Below are 16,979 nucleotides of genomic sequence, written 5' to 3'. Positions count from 1 at the left end.
CAGGGAGTGTGAAACCTGAAGAAAGCAGGTTGGGCGCCCTCCGTGGGCAGGTTTCCCCGTTTCCTTCAGTCACCCGGGACCCGGGCGCTGCCCTGCCCCTCTCGGCCTCGCGTCTCTGCCCGCTTTCCCGCAGGGTGGCCGCGGCGCGCCGGCCGATGTCATCTCCCACGTCTCCTCGGTCTCGCCTCCAACGTGAAGCGATCCCGCACGCACTGATGGGCACGGGGGCAGGGCCGGCCGCCGCCCAGCCCGCAGGCGCCGCACTCCAGCGAACCGCCGAGCCTTCGCTCCCGCAGCCGCGCACACCGAGCGTGCAGGACGTGCTGGGCGCGGCGGGGGCCCCGCGCGCAGGCCACACACCGCGGCGCCGGGCAGCGTCCGCCAGCAACGCGTCACCCGGCGCCCAGCGAGCGGGGCCGGAACCCGAAGCCGCGCGGCTCGCGTTTCCGGGGGGCGGGGGGAGGTGACTTCCCGGAGCGACCGGCGCGTAGTCCCACGTGACGTGCGAGCGCGCGCGAGGCGGAGCGGGGGCGCGCATGCGCGACCCGCGCCCGGCGCTTCCGGCGGAGCTGCGGGCGGGAGCTGAGCGCAGTGGATTCGCGGGGGCCGCCAGGCCCACTTCCCGCGCCGGCTGTGCTGCGCTGTCCTTTTGGGCGAGCGGCCGCCAGGCTTTCGGCTTCTGTCGCCGCCCGTCTGGCTGCAGAGCCTCCTGGGGAGGGGGCGCGAGAAGTTGTCTCCTGTCAGCCTCCGCGGGCGGCACAGGAGGACGGGCAGGGCGTTGGTCACAGAGGCCCGGGCCCGGCGCCCGCCCCGTGAGCCGCTGCAGGGACCACCTTCCCCGCCAGGGACAGCCCCTGCCGGCGCGCCTGGGCCCTGGGCTGGGCCGTGGCGCCGGGCCTCAGAGAGGAAGGGCTCGGACGATGCTGGGAGATGAGACCCGGGATGGCGGAGATGGGCGAGGGCGCCCGGACCAGGGCCCCGGCTGTGGAGGTGGACAGAGCCCCGGTGTGCTCTGCACGCAGCTCCAGAATCCGCTGTGGGCCGCGGGGGGCAGGCGTGACTTCCAGGCGGCGGCTTGATCAGCAGGCTCCCTGAAGCTCTCCTGTAGTGGGGGCGGACGGTGTGTGTTGGCGGGGAAGTCCGGGTTTCACTTTGTGTTCCTGGAAGGCACTCAGGAGATGTGTGGGTGTCACCTGTGTGACCGGAAGAGAGCTGGCGACAGGCAGCATCGCGTTAGGAGGCCCCAGCAAGACCCTCCACCTCGGGGGCAAGGAGGAAAGGCCCTAGGGAGGTGGCAGTGGGGCCTGGGGGCCGAGGAGAGGGGCGGAGAGAAGCCAGTGAGGTAGAAAACTAGGAGATGCTAAGGAGCAGGCTTTCAGAGGGTGGTCAGCTGAGAAGTCAGAGCGGGGCGACAGGGCTTGGCGACCTGCAGTGTTGGTGGCCTGTTGGGAGAGAAACTTACTGGAGAGGATTGCAGAATAAAGAGAACTCTTCCCCTTGAACTAGAGGAGCTGATGCTCGAGTTGGCATGTAGATGGACAAGCGAAAGAACCCCCCGCCAAAGGAACCCAGAAAAAAAGAAAAGGGAGCAGCTCTCCCAGCCAGAGATCAAAACACGTCTCAAGGCCTACTGAGTCCAGCGCAGAACTGGGCGGCAGGGACTTGGGGGAGCAGTGGAAGGGAACAGGCCTGGACGCACGTGGGACTTCGGGGCCCACTCTCCAGTCAGCGAAGGTGCAGGCGGACACTTTAATAGTGTTGCTCATCCAAGTAATGAGAATGTCAGGTCCTCAGTGTGACCACGTACCAGTTAAAACGAAAGCATCGAACAAAGATACGAAAGAAGTGAAACCAAGTGTGCTAGAAAGAACCGGGTGAACCGTCAGCACTGGAGTGGAGATACCCCTGGGGAAGTGGGCGGGGCTGGGAGTGAGCGCCCGGGGGAGGGGACCGCGCCCCTGCAACAGGAGAAACGTAACAGACGGGGGGAAACCTCCTGTAAGTCCCAGAGGCTGCTGCCATGCCGGGCTGCCAAGGTGGCGGGGAAGCAGGTGCGGGGGGCGAGGGGAGGGGCCGCCCCCAGGAGGCATTTTGACCCCTGACTGGATCCCGGGCGCTTTCCCCCACTGCGGATGTACACCAAATACCTCCTGTGCAGAAGGACGCACGATCAAGGTTAACTAGCCAAGGCGCTGCTTATAACAGCAAAAGTGGTAACCAGCCAGGTGTCCCTCTAGGGGACCAAATACGTGTCAGGACAGTCACACCAGGGAACACTGCAGCCCTCAACAATGGGGTCAGGAAATTTTCTATGTGCTGACGGGAGAGGGTCTCCACGGTCCGTTTTTTTTTAAGTGAAAAAAAAAGCAACATGCAGAACATCGTGTATGGTATGCCACATTTTGGGGTGATGATGGGGGAGACAATATTTGCCTGTATTTATAAAAGGAAACATTAGAGAATACACTAGAAGTGAATCATGGCGGAGGTAAAGACAGGGTGTGGATGTGAGAGTTGTACCATAAAGAAAGCTGAGCATCAAGTAATTGATGCTTTCAAACTGTGGTGTTGGAGAAGACTCTTGAGAGTCCCTTGGACCACAAGGAGATCAAACCAGTCAATCCTAAAGGAAATCAGTCCTGAATATTCATTGGAAGGACTGATGCTGAAGCTCCAATACTTTGGCCACCTAATGTGAAAGTGAAACTTGCTCAGTTGTGTCTGACTTTGTGACCCCATGGATTATACAGCCCATAGAATTCTCCAGGCCAGAATACTGGAGTGGGTAGTTGTTTCCTTCTCCAGGGGATCTTCCCAACCCAGAGATCAGAACCCAGGTCTCCTGCATTGCAGGCGGATTCTTTACCAGCTGAGCCACCAGGGAAGCCCATGAATACTGGAGTGAGTAGCCGATCCCTTCTCCAGCAGATCTTCCTTACCCAGGAATTGAACCGGGGTCTCCTGCATTGCAGATGGATTCTTTACCAGCTGAACTGAGCTGACTTACTGGAAAAGATCGTGATGCTAGGAAGGATTGAGGGCAGGAGGAGAAGGGGGTGACAGAGGATGAGATGGTTGGATGGCATCAGCGACTCAATGGACATGAGTTTGAGCAAACTGGGAGATAGTGAAGGACAGGGAAGCCTGATGTGCTGCAGTCCATGGGGTCACAAAGAGTCAGACACGGCTTAGCAACCGAACAGCAACAAAGATGGGGTACAGAGCGGGCAGGGAATTTACATCCGGGGAGCACTCCATTGTGTGTCTTTTAATGATAAAGAATGAAACACAGTAGTTCGGGGGAAAAGGAAATAGAAGGTACACAGAACTAACCAGTCATGAAAAGTGGAAGGAGGTGTGGGATAAAGAAGTTTACGTTTTAATTAATGTTTGATCTGGGAACAAATGATTGGTAAGGTGATTAAAAATTTAAAAAGGTCCTCCACTTCCCACATGTGCAAAATCACTTCAGTCGTGTCTAACTCTTTCTACCCGGTGGACTGTAGCCCACCAGGCTCCTCTGTCCATGGGATTCTCCATGCAAGAATACTGGAGTGGGTTGCTGTTTTCTTCCCCAGGGGATCTTCCTGACCCAGGGATGGAACCCATATCTCTCACGTCTCTTGCATTGGCAGGCGGGCTCTTGACCACTAGGGCCCCCTGGGAGGACCCCCTGACTTCCCACACCAGACACCAACTTTCAGCCACGTGAGTGATCCAAACTCCCAAGTTAGCTATTTGAGTATCCTTCCAGAGATTTTATACACGCCCCGGCGATGCCCCCGTGCACAGAAGGTGCCCTGTAGTTACGCAGAGAGGGTGGCCCAGCGCCTCTCCGCACTTCCTAGGTTCACCTCTCGGTGCGGAGATCACCCTGACCCACACGGGGTGCCTCCACTCCGCAGCTGTGACGTATTCTGTCCACTGTGCGGGCCGTGGTGTCACTAACCCAGTCCCTGCCCCTGGACATCGAAGCCTTTTACAGCAGCTTGCTGCACGAACGAGGTTCTGAGGAAGACTCGCACGTCAGTCACCTGGCACTCGTGTGCACTTATCTGTAGGGCAGACTCCTAGAACGCCTGGGTCCAGCCAGGCTGTCAGCTTCGCCAGGCTGATGCAGAATGTACCTGTGTACTGCGTTTTTTCTTTTTTTCCCCCCTAAACATCTGTTTCATGAAGTCTCAGATACAGCGGTGCAGTGAACTCCCTGCCCCATCATGGGTCTCAGCGACCCGTCCTTCCACCGTTCTCTTCGTGTCCAGACCCCCAACTGCCCTTGTTTTCCCACAACTGTCTTGCAGTCTTAACAGCACGTGCGCGGAAAGACACACACAAAAAATTGTAAATCTTGACAAATGGCTGCACCTGCATGGCACACCCCCACATGAAGCTGGAAATGCCTGTCACCGCACGTGCCCGGTGTCCTGCCTGGCCTGCCCTCCTCTGCCCAGCTGCCCTCCTGCGGCTTCCCCCGGACAGCTCTGCCTGCCCTGGAGCTCCTGGCAGGCATCGCGCACCCCATCCGCCTCCTCCCCTGGGAACGCTGACGTCCACCCACGGCGCGCCTTGCTCGCCGGTTCCCTTTGGGTCTGTTTCACCGTGTGGTGTGAGTGTGCAGCGGTCACATTCACGGACGTTCAGGCCATATCTAGTTTCCACGTAATATGGGAAAGCCACTGTGAACATTTTTTTAAGGCTTTTAAAATTTTTAATACTTTGGCTGCGCCTCGAGGGATGTGGACTCTAGGTTGCCGAACTAGGGATTGAAGCCACGCGCTCTGCAGTGGAAGTGCCGAGTCCCATCCCCTGGCCTGCCAGGGAAGCCCCAGTGTGAACATCTGAGTCAGGCCCCTTTGTACACTCGTGCGTCAGCTCTCCTGGGCCACGCTCTGGAGCGGCATCGCTTCCTCCAATGGTGGGCACATGTTGACCTTAGTAAGAAGCTCAGTCCGTCTTCCGTGCAGTGTGGGGGTGCTCTGGTTGCTCCACGTCTCCACCCACACTCGGTGGTGTCGGTCACCGACTTTCAGGACGGGGTGTGGTGACGGCTCACTGTGGTTTTGTGAGTTTCACGCTCTTGCACGAGCTTCTCAGCCATTTATGTGTGTGTCTTCCCTTGGGACGTATCTGGTGTCCCTGCAGCCACAAACACACACGTCCGGCTGGTTGCAGTGTTTGTTGTTCAAAGCTAGGCTCCTGCCCAGGCTCTGCTTCACTCGCTCTCCGGTGCCTTCCGACTGTTACTCTAAACACACCTTTTTTTTTTTTTTTTTGGCCCAGAATTTCTCACTGCTTTCCATGGGGGTAGGGGACGGCATATTAAGAAGTAGACACATCACTTTGCCAACAAAGATCTGTCTAGTCCAAACTGTGGTTTTTCCAGTAGTCATGTATGGATGTGAGAGTTGGGCTACAAAGAAAGCTGAGTGCCGAAGAATTGCTGCTTTTGAGCTGCAGTGTTGGAGAAGACTCTTGAGAGTCCCTTGGACTGCAAGGAGATCCAACCAATCAATTCTAAAGGAAATCAGTCCTGAATATTCATCGGAAGGACCAATGCTGAAGCTGAAACTCTAATACTTTGGCCACCTGATGTGAAGAACTGAGTCATTGGTAAAGACCCTGATGCCGGGAAAGATTGAAGGCAGGAGGAGAAGGGGACCACAGAGGATGAGATGGTTGGATGGCATCACCGACTCAATGGACATGAGTTTGAGTGAGCTCCAGGCGTTGGTGATGGACAGGGAGGCCTGGCGTGCTGCAGTCCATGGTCGCAGAGCCGGACACGACTGAGCGACTGAACTGAGGGGCAGTGTAGCCATGCTGCCCCAGTGCTGCAGACCGTGAGGCTCGCTGGCATCTCTGTTATGAAACGGGAGGCGGTCAGGTAGATGCTCACGAGTCCTGGAGCCATCAGCCCTGCCTTTTTGAAGGACTCCACAGTGAAGAGAACACTTACAGCTGCCCAGGTTCCAGTTTTACCCTGGGCTTTGATCAAAAAAGAGGGCCAGTGGCTCAAGGCCTGGGCAGGGGCAGTGAACAGAGAGGGAGGCAGGGGGAGGCGTGGTGAGGAGGTGACACGTTTGGTGGGTTCATACCTGCAAGGCTGAATTATTACTGCAGCCGGATCAGGCCAGGGGTGAGGGAAGGAGTCCGGGAGCAGATGCCCTTACTGGTGGTGATGGAGGTGGGGGTGGGGCTGAGGGGGCAGGGAAGAGGCCTGGGAGCCCAGGGCGGGGTGCTGGCTGCATTTCCTGCACAAGGTTGAGTCTTCGGGGCCTTGGCACCTGGAGGGGGAGATGGAGGGGGGAGGTGGGCCGAGAGCCCAGAGGCGTGAGGAAGGGAGGGGCTTTACCTGGACGCCTGCGCCCCGAGCGGGCTGGGGTCTTATGAGGAGTGATGGGGAGACAGGTGCCTCCATTCCCGGCCGGCTGGTGGGGGCTGATAGGAGAAAAGGTCCGTCTGCGCCCCCTGCGAGGAAATGGAACCCGTGCGGGCACCTCGGGCGGGGGAGTTTAAGGGCTGTGGCCCCTGGGGAGGGTGTGGGCAGAACAGGGTTTGGCCTGTGGGCTCCTGGGGAGGGCAGCGTGCCCAGAGCTGTGGCTCTGAGTGCCTTGCAGCCCGCGGCCTGTGGGCTGAAGGGCAAAACGGAAACACCAACAAACTTCACCTCCAAGAAGACTGCGGTGGCTCGTCTGGATCCAGACAGGGCCAGGCTGGGGTCTGAGCCTCCCCGCTCCTAGGCCAGGGTCCGCCAGCCTGCATGCCCCTCTGAAACACCAAAGGTATGGGCTGGACTGTGCCCCCAAATTCAGATCGTGCACACCCTGACCCCAGAGCTCAAGCGTCACTGCTTCTGGAGACGGCGTCTCTGAAGAGGTGATGAGCGTGAACTGGGGTCCCAGGGTGGGCCCTCGTCCAGTCTGACTGGAGACCCTCTAAGAGGAGGTGAGGACAGAGACAGGCACAGAGGGGCTCCCACGTGAGGACACGGCATCTGCACCCCACGGAGACAGGCCTCACGGGGAGCCGGGCCTGTGCTCCTGGATCCGGGGTCCCAGGCTCCAGGGGTGAGCGGCGATGCCCGTGGTCCAGGCCCCCGCGGTGCTGTGTGAGGGCAGTGCCAGCCAACCAGCAGTACCAGTAGAGACAGACGCCAGGCTGCGGTTCACGATTCACAGTGAGAAATACAGGGAATCCCAGGCAGGCCAGGGGCTAGGACTGCGGTCTCACTGCCCGGAGCCCGAGTTCAGTCCCTGGTCAGGGAACTGAGATCTCACAAGCCACATGGCAGGCACAACCAAAAAAACACACATACATACTTGGTCTTCGTTCCTGTCTCTGGCACAGAGCCCCCGAAACCCTCAGCGTTTCCTGCGTGAAGAAACCCATCAAGTTGTCACCTGTTTCCTGTGAAGGAGGTGACTGGAGGCCCCTGAGGGTGGGGACAGCTGCCGGGAGGACCACCAGGCGTGACAGCCCCGCCCCCTGACCTCTCGGGGGCGGGGAGCCAGCGACGGACTTGATCACCCACGGTCAGTGACCTAATCAATGCACCCAGGCACAAAGCCTCCAGGAAGCCCCCACAGGACGGGGTTCGGGGCGTCCCGGCTGGTCAGCCCATGGAGGTTCAGGGCGAGTGGTTCAACCAGAGGGGGCTTGGAAGCTCATACCTGCTCCTACAGCTCGCCCCAGGAACCCTCTGGCTGATCCTGAATTATATCCTTTTTCTTTATAAGCCAAGGATGTAATAAACTGTTTTCCTGGGGTCAGGGGAGCCTCTGCTCCATAACCCAAGTGTTAGCGGTACAGGGGACAACCCGGGCTTGGGACTAGCATCAGAATTGGGGGCAGGACTGTCTTGTGGGACTGAGCCCTTAAATGTGGGTCTGAGCTTTGTCTGGGTAGACAGTGTCAGAATGGGATTGAGTTGTACCACCCAGCTGGTACTGGAGCACTGCTTGTTGGAGGGGTGGGAACACCTTCCCCCCAAGACACACACGCACGCACACACACGTGCACACACACGTGCACACACGTATAAACAGGTGCACACACGTGCACACACACGCACACCCGCACAACGCACGTTCATGCATGCATGCGCATGGGCACACGCGCTCACACTGGAATTGGCTCCAGAACCTAGTTTTTGAGGCCCCACCTGTCTGCTGAAGAAGGCAAGGAAATGGGCTTTCTCTGCACACAGATTTCTGTCCCAACTGGTGAAAATGAACCCATTTGAATCCCAGCTCAGGGAGGCGGGCTCTGGTTGCCCCAGAGCCAGACTTCTCTACGGGGCTACCTGCTGGCCCAGCTGGAGCTGGGGCCGGGCAGCCTGGACATCGAGTCAGAGCAGTGGGTTTCCTCTCTGAACTGTCCCCGCCGGGTCCTGGCCCTCCAATCAGCCATCCCTGGACTCCTCTGCGGTTGCTGGGGTTTGCCCACCACCTCCCACCCTCCACAGCCCCCCAGGGCTGGGTAGGGGCGGCTGCAGGAGGGAGGAGGCAGGCCGGGGGCATGGTGGCCCAGGAGGCCTGGGACCCGAAAGTGACGCTCCTCCAAGTGCCGGCAGGCCCCACACCCCCCGCCACGGCCAGCACCCTGGGGACGCGCTCCCCTGCTCTGGGGAGCCCCGGGGCCAAGCCCTGCGCCTTCCTCCCTGTTGGCATCGTCAGCTGCAGTGCCGCTGGCATGCCCGCTGGCCGTGCCCAGGCTCCCCTCAGCAGCTGTCTGCCACGGTGCCTGTTCCCCCGCGAGGGTTCGGAGGCAGGAGAGGACGGGACCTGGGGGCAGGTGCTGGGAGGCCAGGTGGCCGGGCCAGGTGGGGAGGGCGCAGACATCTGTTCTTCTGAGCAGGTGGGGGGAGGCGACGGGCCGGGGGCAGCACAGGAGGGGCACAGACAGCCATGCCGCTGGGGGGCTGCACCGTCTCCGCCCCTCCTCGGCTTGTGGCTGCTCAGCACCAGGCCCTCAGCTTGGAAACTGGGCTCGATGGGGGGTCCTGTGGGGCCCTGCCTTAAGGGTGGGTGGAGGTGACCTTGGATGCGGAGCAGGGGGCATGGAGGGGAGGCACTGTGACGATGCCAGTGACGGTGGCCGGGCGGGCTCGGGGCTGTGGAAAAGCGTGAGCAGTGTCGGGCCAGGGGACCTGGCAGAGGCTGGACAGCCCACCCACCCAGGCTGGGATGGAGCCGGTGGGCCAGAAGCCTGTGCATCTGTCCTGAGGATCTGAAGGTGGACCTCACTCACCAGCGGGAACGAGTGCTGGGAGCGGCGAGGCCTGGGGCAGGGAGATAGCTGAGCCCGGGGCGGGGGGCAGAGGAAGCTGGGGAGGGGGACCCGAGGCTGGCTGGACCTGTCCTGGGCGCTCCCTGCCTCAAAGCTGGCAGCTTCCCTGGGGCACCCTGGGCACCACACATCTGCACCCACTCACACATGGTCCCTCACACTGCCACCTCTGCAGGGCGGCCTGCGGCCTGGGGCACCTGTGCCATGCGCTCCTGGAGGGTCCTGAGTGCCCGCCCCGCTGGTGGTCGTGCGGACGTCTCTTGGCCCAGAGTCCTGTCCTTGACACTGCCTCTAGTGCCACTGCGCCAAGGGGGAGGGGCAGCGCCCAGCACCAGCAGGGCAGCATCAGCTGAGGTTTGTAGGAGCGCCTGGGTTTGCCACCCACTGGCTCTGCGACTGCAGGCCAGCCAGGCCCCTCCCTTCATGTGCTTTAGGCTAGATGCTCCCCCCAGGCATGGGGGTAGCAGCTTCAATGATGGGCACGGGGGCAGAGTGTGAGCTCAGCTGGGCAGAGCCGGGCTGGCAGGAGGGGTCCCGGAAGCCCATCCTGGTCAGCATCCCCCTCCAGGTACCTTCTGACTGCCCTCTTGCCCTGCCCGGGTTGGCACAGCAACAGCCTCCTCTGGGTTCTGAGAAGGCCTGGGCTGAGTCACGGGCCCAGCTGGGAACAGGGCAGGGCCTCCCTGCAGGACAGTGGCTCCAGTCCAGGAGGAAGGCTCCTTGAGAAGCAGGCTGGGCTGGGCAGGGGAGGTGCAGGTGCCACCTCCCAGAAGCAAGGACGCGTGCACTCAGGGTCCGGGCTGGGAAGGCCTCGAAGGCCCAGGACCCAGTCCTCCCGGCACCAGTTCACCCGGCCAGCCTCTGGGGTCCTCTCAGCAAGCGAGGCCCCCAGACCCACCCCCTCCAGGGTCCGTCTCAGCTCTTCCTGCTGGGTGTTACGGCCAGGGACACACATCAGGCTGTGTGCCCCAGGCCCGGCGATGGGGCTCAGGGAAGCCAGTTTCAGGCCCCTGTGTGGGGAGGGGGCTGGAATGCCCATGCAGACTGCCCATCAGCCCTGCCATCAGCTGGAGCTGGCTCAGGGGTCCTAGAAACCCCAGCGGTCAAGCCTGTCCAGCCTGACTCGCCCGACCCGGTCCCACTCAGCCGTCCCGAGATCAAGCTGGGTGCCACAGGGTGGAGGTGGGGGTGGCGGGCGCGAGACCCCCGCCCAGCCTTGCTCGCCTCGTGAGGGTAGGTCCCGCCCAGCGGGAGGCAGGGGTGTACAAACAGGGTGTGGAGGGAGGGGAGAGGCACAGGGTGAGGGGGGGCAGATGGGGACCGCCTCTGGAGCAGGGGCCGAGACCCAGACCCAGAGGGCTGAGGGCCTCAGGAGGCAGCCCGCACCAGGTGAGGCCACCAGCCGCCTCACCAGGTCCCAGCCTGCAGCCTGCTCCCCAGGATTCGGGGTGGGGGCGAGGTCACAATCTGGGGAAAGAGGGTCCATCACCGGTACACAGCATGCTGCAGCCCCCTGCGCCCAGGAGACATGGCAGGTGGCACCCAGGACAGGGCTCCCAGAGTGCCCACTGCACACCTGGGTCCTCCTGAAGACCAGCGGCACTTCCGACTCCCACTCGCACTGGTGTCCCCAGGAACAACCACGGCCATCTCCACCTGGGGTGGGCTTTATTACCACTGAGACGACGACGTGCACGGGGAGGAGACTGTCACAGCAGGCGGGCACATGCCAGAAGTCCTCCCGCTGAGCGCCAACGACTGTCCTCTGGGCACACGGAGGACCCCCCCCCACCCAGGGGCAGCGGCGCCCAAGGGGCGGGAGGCTGGGCCATCTAGGAGGGCCCCACACAGCAGGCACCCCCAGTAAGGTCTCTCTACACACGCCTCCGTGACACAATCCCACACGGTTAGTGTCTTAAATACATGTGTGTGTGTGTATGTATATATATATATATATATTTTATCTGAACTGTGTCAGTTGTTAAACATAAAACTGACCACTTCTCTGTACATCAACTTCACAGTAACTGTTTGCAGAAGACAATGAATCCAGTGTTGATAACTCAGGACAGGCTGGCTTCCTGCCCCAGGAAAATAAATTTCTTCCCCAGTGGAAACCCCGTGGGGAAAACCAAGGCTGAGGCTTCATCTCCCCACTGCCCGCTGGGGCGGGGGCTCGGATGCTGGTCCGGCTCGGGCCCCGCCTTTGCTGGACACAGATGCCCACACAGGCAGACTCTCTGTCTCACACCGCACACACACTCACACACACACACTCACACATGGAAATCCGATCATGGAGCACATTACCCATGCGTGCGGTCCCACCAGCCCTTCGAGAGGTGCAGGGCCGGGAGCCAGGACACTCAGAAGCAGGGTCCCCTTCCCCCGGTTCTCTCTCTGGTCCACAGGCCAGCTTGCCCACACACCAGGAGGGCTGAGGGCCTGCTGGGGGATGGCCCCCGCCTGCCCACCTGCTGCAAAAGCCAACAGTCTTCTCACTCCAGATCAGGCAAACGAATAAATACGACATCAAGTGTTGTCAGGAGCCGAGCAATAATTTAAAACTTGAACTCGGACCTCAGCACCACTTCCGGTCACAGCAGAAAGAGCCCACGCTCTGGGGAAACTAGGAGTTTGGGCGGCTCTGCCGCCTTCAAGACCCCCAGAACCTGGGGCGGCCCCACCTCTGCCCACCCACTGGGACCCAGCAGCGAGACCTGCCCAGGGAGCAGGCAGACGAGGCGGAGTGCCTCCACCAAGCACAAAATCAGCAGCCTTCTGTGTTTTAGGAGCATCAGCCTCTGCAAGCGGTGTGTGGGGTCCTGTGGCCGCTGCCTGGAGGCCACATGCCTTCCCCCCACCCTGCCCCAAGCAATGCCTGCTTTCACCCAGACCCCCCCCCTCCCCGTAGGGAAAGAAAACTCTGCCCACCTGGCTCTGATCCAAACTGCAGCCTTTGGTCCCCCTACAGCACTCTGGCAATGGCCAGTAGCTCCAGGGAGACCACCATCAGGTGGAGAGATGACTTTCAGGGTCAGGCCTACCACTGACCAGGAATACTCCAGGCGGGGGCTGCATTCCCAGCCCCCCTCAGCACCCCCCTGGGGAGGCCAGGAGGCACACTGGTCCCTGTGCTCAGGCAGGGGAGTGGCACGGCCCAGCAACCACACACCAACATCTGGCAACCTCCAGAAGCTCCTGTATCTAGAGAAATGTTTCCAAACCCCACTCTCCGCCCTGCGTTGCGGTGTGGGCAGGACCAGAGCTCCGGAGGACCTGCCTCCCTCCCCAGCGCCCCCAACTCTGCAGCCCTCTGCCCCCAGCTGGTTCTGCTGCTGCCATCCGGGTTCCTGCTGGGGCCGCACCCCTGGGACACCAGCTGTGCCCTGAGGGCCCTGCTGGCGCTCACTGTGCCCAGGGGCGCCCCGCAGGGGTTCCCACTGCCACCCGTCAGGAGTGGTCTGTTCCGTCCGAGCTCCCGTTGGGACTCACACTGACAGCATCTGTGAGTGGGCATCCTTCACCAAGCGCAGTGCCAGGCTCACAGGGTGCCCCCGAGCCTGCCCGTGGGGTGGTCAGGAAAGCCTGGGAGGAGGGTCAGCTGGCCTCCTCTCACTGGGGAGGCTGGGCCCTTTGGGCCCTTCAGACCCTTCGGACACTCCTTGGGACAGGCTGGAGAGAGGAGCTCACAGACTGGACGGAGTTCAGTGTCTGGTCAGGGCCGGTCCAGGGACAAAAGAGAGCTGGCACGGAGGGCCAAGTCTGGAGGAGGGCTGTCCAAGTCTGGGGCCATTTTCCCAGGGCAGCAGGGTTCCTTCTGCTGGGCCGGCCCAGCCCTGGGGGCTTCTCCTGCTGAGCTCCGGGCGTCATGTCCCTCGGCCCCTCCGCGGCCCTCACACCCCCTCGGCCCCTCCGGCGGCCCTCACGCTCCCTCGACCCCTCCGTTGGCCCCTCCGCCGGCCCTCACACCAGCAGGGACTTGACCAGGCCACAGTGGAACTTGCGGACGTGGCGGTAGAGGTCCCCCGACTGCGTGAAGCGGCGCTCGCACCAGCGGCAAGCGTGCGGCTTCTCGCGTGTGTGCACCACGGCGTGGCGGCTCAGGTTGTGCGAATACTGGAAGCTCTTGCCGCACTGCACACACGTGTAGGGCTTCTCGCCCGAGTGCGTGCGCTCGTGCCTCTTCAGCGTGTACGTGCAAGAGAAGGTCTTCCTGCAGAGTGGGCACGTGGGTGCCGCCCCGTCGGGTGAGAGCCGCGCGCGGCCGCCGTCCCGCTCGCGGAAGTGGGCGCTGAGGTGCGGCTGCAGCACGTGGGCGCCGGGGAACAGCTTGCCGCACAGCGGGCAGAGGCAGAGGCGCCCGCTCGGCCGCAACGCGGCCTCCAGCTCCCCCCGCTCCGCCTCGGGCCCCGGCGCCCCGCTGCCCACCCCGCGGACCGGCAGCGGCCCCAAGCCCCCGACCAGGGGCTCCGCCGCGGTAACACCGGGGGGCCGCAAGGGGCTGTGGGCGCTCCGAGGGCTGCTGCTGCCGTCCTCCCGCTCGGACTCGGAGTCTGGCTCCTCCTTCACCACCGGCTGGGCCCCAGGCTGCTTCTGGCGGCAGGGGGCGGTCTGAAGGGCGCAGGGTGGGCGGACGGGCGGCCGCCTCGGGCCGGGCTTCAGCGACAGGTCCAGGGCCCCGTCTGATTCTCCAGGCGTCTGCCAGGGGAGAGGTCCCGGTGCGGGCGGAGGGCGGGTGGCCTTTGGCCCAGCGGGAGGGAGCCTGGCCTTCAGAGAGGCTGGACAGGGCGCGGGGGCCCAGGCAGACAGAGGGCCCGGAGGCCGAACCGGTGGCTCTGCCCCAGGGGCGGGCGTCTCCGGGGGCAGCGCGCGCTCCTTCTCGCGGAGCCTGTTCTTGCAGACCTTGACGATGTCGTACATGTGCAGGTAGCTGGCGGCGGCCAGGACGTCCTCGACCGGCAGGCTGCGCAGGTCCAAGCGGCCCTCATACATGAAGTCCAGCAGACGGCCGAAGGCAGGAGCCGTAACGATGTCGCCGTTGAGCCGCACCGTGTCGCGGCTGCCCGAGGGCTGGTCCCTGTAGAAGAGATGGAAGTAGACGCTGCACGCGGCCAGCACAGCGCGGTGGGCCGGGAAGCGCGCGTCGCCCACGAGCACGGTGCAGTCGCACAGGAAGCCCAGCTCGCGCTGCTGCCTCAGGCGGCCCAGCAGCCGCCCGCCGTGCTCCGGGAACTCCATGCCGCCGCGGTCATCACCTGGGCACAAACGGGACGCCCGTGAGCGCGCCTGGAGACGCCGCGGCCGCCACTCGCCCCCCAGGCGCCCGACCAGCCCTTCCCGAGTGCGGGCAGCGCGGGGAGAGGGGCGCGGGGCGCCGCGCGCGACTGCCCGCCCGGAGCAGCCCTGGGCACCTGCCCCGAGCAGGAAAAACTCGATCGAAAGTAAACAGGAGCTGCTCCGCCGCGGGGGCGGGTCCCGGGGCGCCAGCGGAGGGGGCCGGAGCCGCGCGAACCTGCGCGCGTCTCCGCCCGGGGCGCCCCTCCCCGCGCGGGCGCCCCTGAACTTCACTCTGGGGCGGCCGCCGGCCGCGTCCCCCGACGCCCGAGTCGCCGCGCCGCCGCCGCCGCCCCTGGTCCGCGCCTCCGCGCCGCCTCCAGCTGCCGCTCGGCCCGCCAGATGCTGCCGCCGCCGCCGCCGCGGGGCCCCATTTAAGGCAGCGCGACCGCGGGGAGCGGGCCGGCAGGCGGGGCGGGCAATGCCCGGCGCCCGCCCCCCGCGCTCACCTCCGTCACCCCGAGCTCCTCTCCGGCCGCTTCCCGCGCCGCGCGCCCTCCCCGGTGCCGCCCCGGCGCGTGCGGAGCTGCGGGCAGCGCGCCCCGGCGGGGAGGGCGCGGGGACGGGGAGGGCGCCGGGCGGGGCGCGCTCCAACTTGGCTGGCCCGGCAGCACTCGCCGCTTGCCCCGCCCCGGAGAGAGCGAAACTCGGGGCGGGGGCTGGAGGGGGCGGGCCGAGGCGACTTCCCGGAGCGGCGGAACCGCTGAGGTCACCCACGCCGCCCCTTCCCTGTCCGCCCCGCCCGGCCGGGCCCCGCGCGCCGCCATCTGGGGCGCTGGGGTGGGAGGGGACGCGGGACGCGGCGGGGGAGGGGGCTCTCTCGCGATACTTGCCGCTTCATCCTCGGGGTCCCCCCCATGGGGTCCCAACTGCGCCCGTCTGTTAAGAGACCCCTTCCGAGGACCAGCTCCTCTTCCAGCCGGCGCCAGCGCCAGTCTCCCGAAGGCGCAGCCGGGACGCGCCGCCACCTCGGGGGGTGCCCGCCCTGGGATGGAGGAGGGGGCGGGGGGAGTCGTATATATTCAGAAGATGACACCCCCTTTCGTTGAAAGCCTCGTATTGAATTTAATTTAGCTGGGCCCCTTTTCCAGACGCTTGGGCGGGTTCTCAGCCTTGGTATTCCAAAACTGGGCACTCTCATCCTCTCAGCAGACCCAGCGCAGCCTCTGATGGGAGCCAGGTGCACGGAGCTCTGAGCCTTGGGGACCGTGCCGGTCCCAGAAGGCATGATGGGGTGAGGGGACTATCGCGGTGATGGAGAGAGAGGGAACTGCACCCAAAGCCCAGAGCCCGGCCGGGGGCTGGGAGGGGGGAGCGGGGAGTGCTCAGGGAGAGGCGACGCCTTGAAGGGGTTGAGCTGGCCTTTCAGGCGCAAGGCCACGTGAAGGTGTGAGGGACACCTAGGTCCTGGGTTAAGGAAGGAGCCTGAGAAAAACAGCAATGAGCTTGGAGAGACTGGGACCCCCGGGGCGGGGGTGACTGTTGGCTGGCAGTCTTTTCCCAGCTGCCTTTACAGAGCAGGATGGAGGCGCTGTGGACCGCTGCTCAGCTATCCCAGCAGCCCTGTTGGTTTAGTGAGGCACTCGGATTATCACACTGGTTTTGGTTCCGAAGGCGCCAGGGCCACACAGCAGGCAGTCAGTTGTTGAACCAGGATCCAAGTCCGGCAGCGTCTCCTGCATTCTCACCTGCACAGCCCAGAACCCCGGGAGATAGAGGGTGGGCAGGGGTGGGGTTCAGCGCAGTAGAAAGGAGGCCTTGACTAGAAGCAGGGGTGGTGTCGGGGGTGCTGGATTACAAAGGCAGGACCCCCGCCAGCCAGGTACACAAGGGCAAAGAGGCAGCAAGACGCGGTGGGGAGCCCCCCAGCCACGCTCTTGGGAGGCCAGGACCCCTGGGCGGGGGGGTTCCTGGCTGTGAGATGAGGGTAGGGGTGGGGCTCCAGGGGTCCTATTTAAACTCTGGTGGGCTGGGGGCCTGAAGAGTGACCAGAGGCCCTGGGGCCCACCACAGTTAGGACTTAAAGTCCGAGGGAAGGAAAGACACATTCTTATACTAAAATCTATTACTTGTTTATCTGAAATTCAGATTTCACCAGGCAGCTTGCATTTTTATTTCCTAAATTCAGCGGTCTCTGGCTTGGTACCCTGGACTTGCACTGTGCTCAGAGCCAGCAAGACTGCCCTGGCTCCCAAGGCCCAGGCACTCTGGGGACCCCTTCCTGAGGAGGTCAGCCCCTTCCTTCACTTCCACGCCCCGCCCCCACCCCAGCTTGGGCAGCTGATTTCAAGTCAGGTCAGAGTGAACCCAGAGGGGACTGCCTCTCGGAGTCTTGCTCAGAGCCCTGCCTCTAC

The 16,979-nt window shown here is 63.2% G+C and overlaps 2 protein-coding genes across 3 annotated transcripts; both read right to left on the bottom strand.

Moving 5' to 3' along the window:
- Nucleotides 1–4,547: 4,547 nt before the first annotated feature.
- On the bottom strand, nucleotides 4,548–10,850 carry LOC112443180 (collagen alpha-1(I) chain). The gene is made up of 2 exons (XM_059879395.1): nucleotides 6,096–10,850; nucleotides 4,548–5,859 (listed from the first exon to the last, which is right to left on the bottom strand). Exon 1 carries the CDS (start codon nucleotides 9,213–9,215, stop codon nucleotides 7,875–7,877), a length of 1,341 nt encoding a protein of 446 aa, XP_059735378.1. The 5' UTR covers nucleotides 9,216–10,850; the 3' UTR covers nucleotides 4,548–5,859; nucleotides 6,096–7,874.
- Nucleotides 10,851–11,825: 975 nt separating this feature from the next.
- Nucleotides 11,826–15,222, bottom strand: ZBTB42 (zinc finger and BTB domain containing 42). 2 transcript variants are annotated; one of them, XM_024982203.2, is made up of 2 exons: nucleotides 15,075–15,222; nucleotides 11,826–14,546 (listed from the first exon to the last, which is right to left on the bottom strand). In XM_024982203.2, exon 2 carries the CDS (start codon nucleotides 14,527–14,529, stop codon nucleotides 13,255–13,257), a length of 1,275 nt encoding a protein of 424 aa, XP_024837971.1. In that variant the 5' UTR covers nucleotides 14,530–14,546; nucleotides 15,075–15,222; the 3' UTR covers nucleotides 11,826–13,254. The 2 variants fall into 2 exon arrangements, with proteins under 2 accessions (XP_024837971.1, XP_024837972.1); XM_024982204.2 differs by having other exon boundaries at nucleotides 11,826–14,368.
- Between the last annotated feature and the right edge of the window lie 1,757 nt (nucleotides 15,223–16,979).

Source organism: Bos taurus, chromosome 21, assembly GCF_002263795.3.
Source record: "Bos taurus isolate L1 Dominette 01449 registration number 42190680 breed Hereford chromosome 21, ARS-UCD2.0, whole genome shotgun sequence".
NCBI classification, from domain to species: Eukaryota; Metazoa; Chordata; class Mammalia; order Artiodactyla; family Bovidae; genus Bos; species Bos taurus.
This window is presented reverse-complemented; position numbering and strand designations above follow the sequence as displayed.

Coding starts and splice junctions, on each gene's coding strand:
- LOC112443180 (XM_059879395.1), bottom strand. CDS start 9,215: ATGCACAGGCTTCTGGCCCACCGGCTCCATCCCAGCCTGGGTGGGTGG.
- ZBTB42 (XM_024982203.2), bottom strand. CDS start 14,529: ATGGAGTTCCCGGAGCACGGCGGGCGGCTGCTGGGCCGCCTGAGGCAG.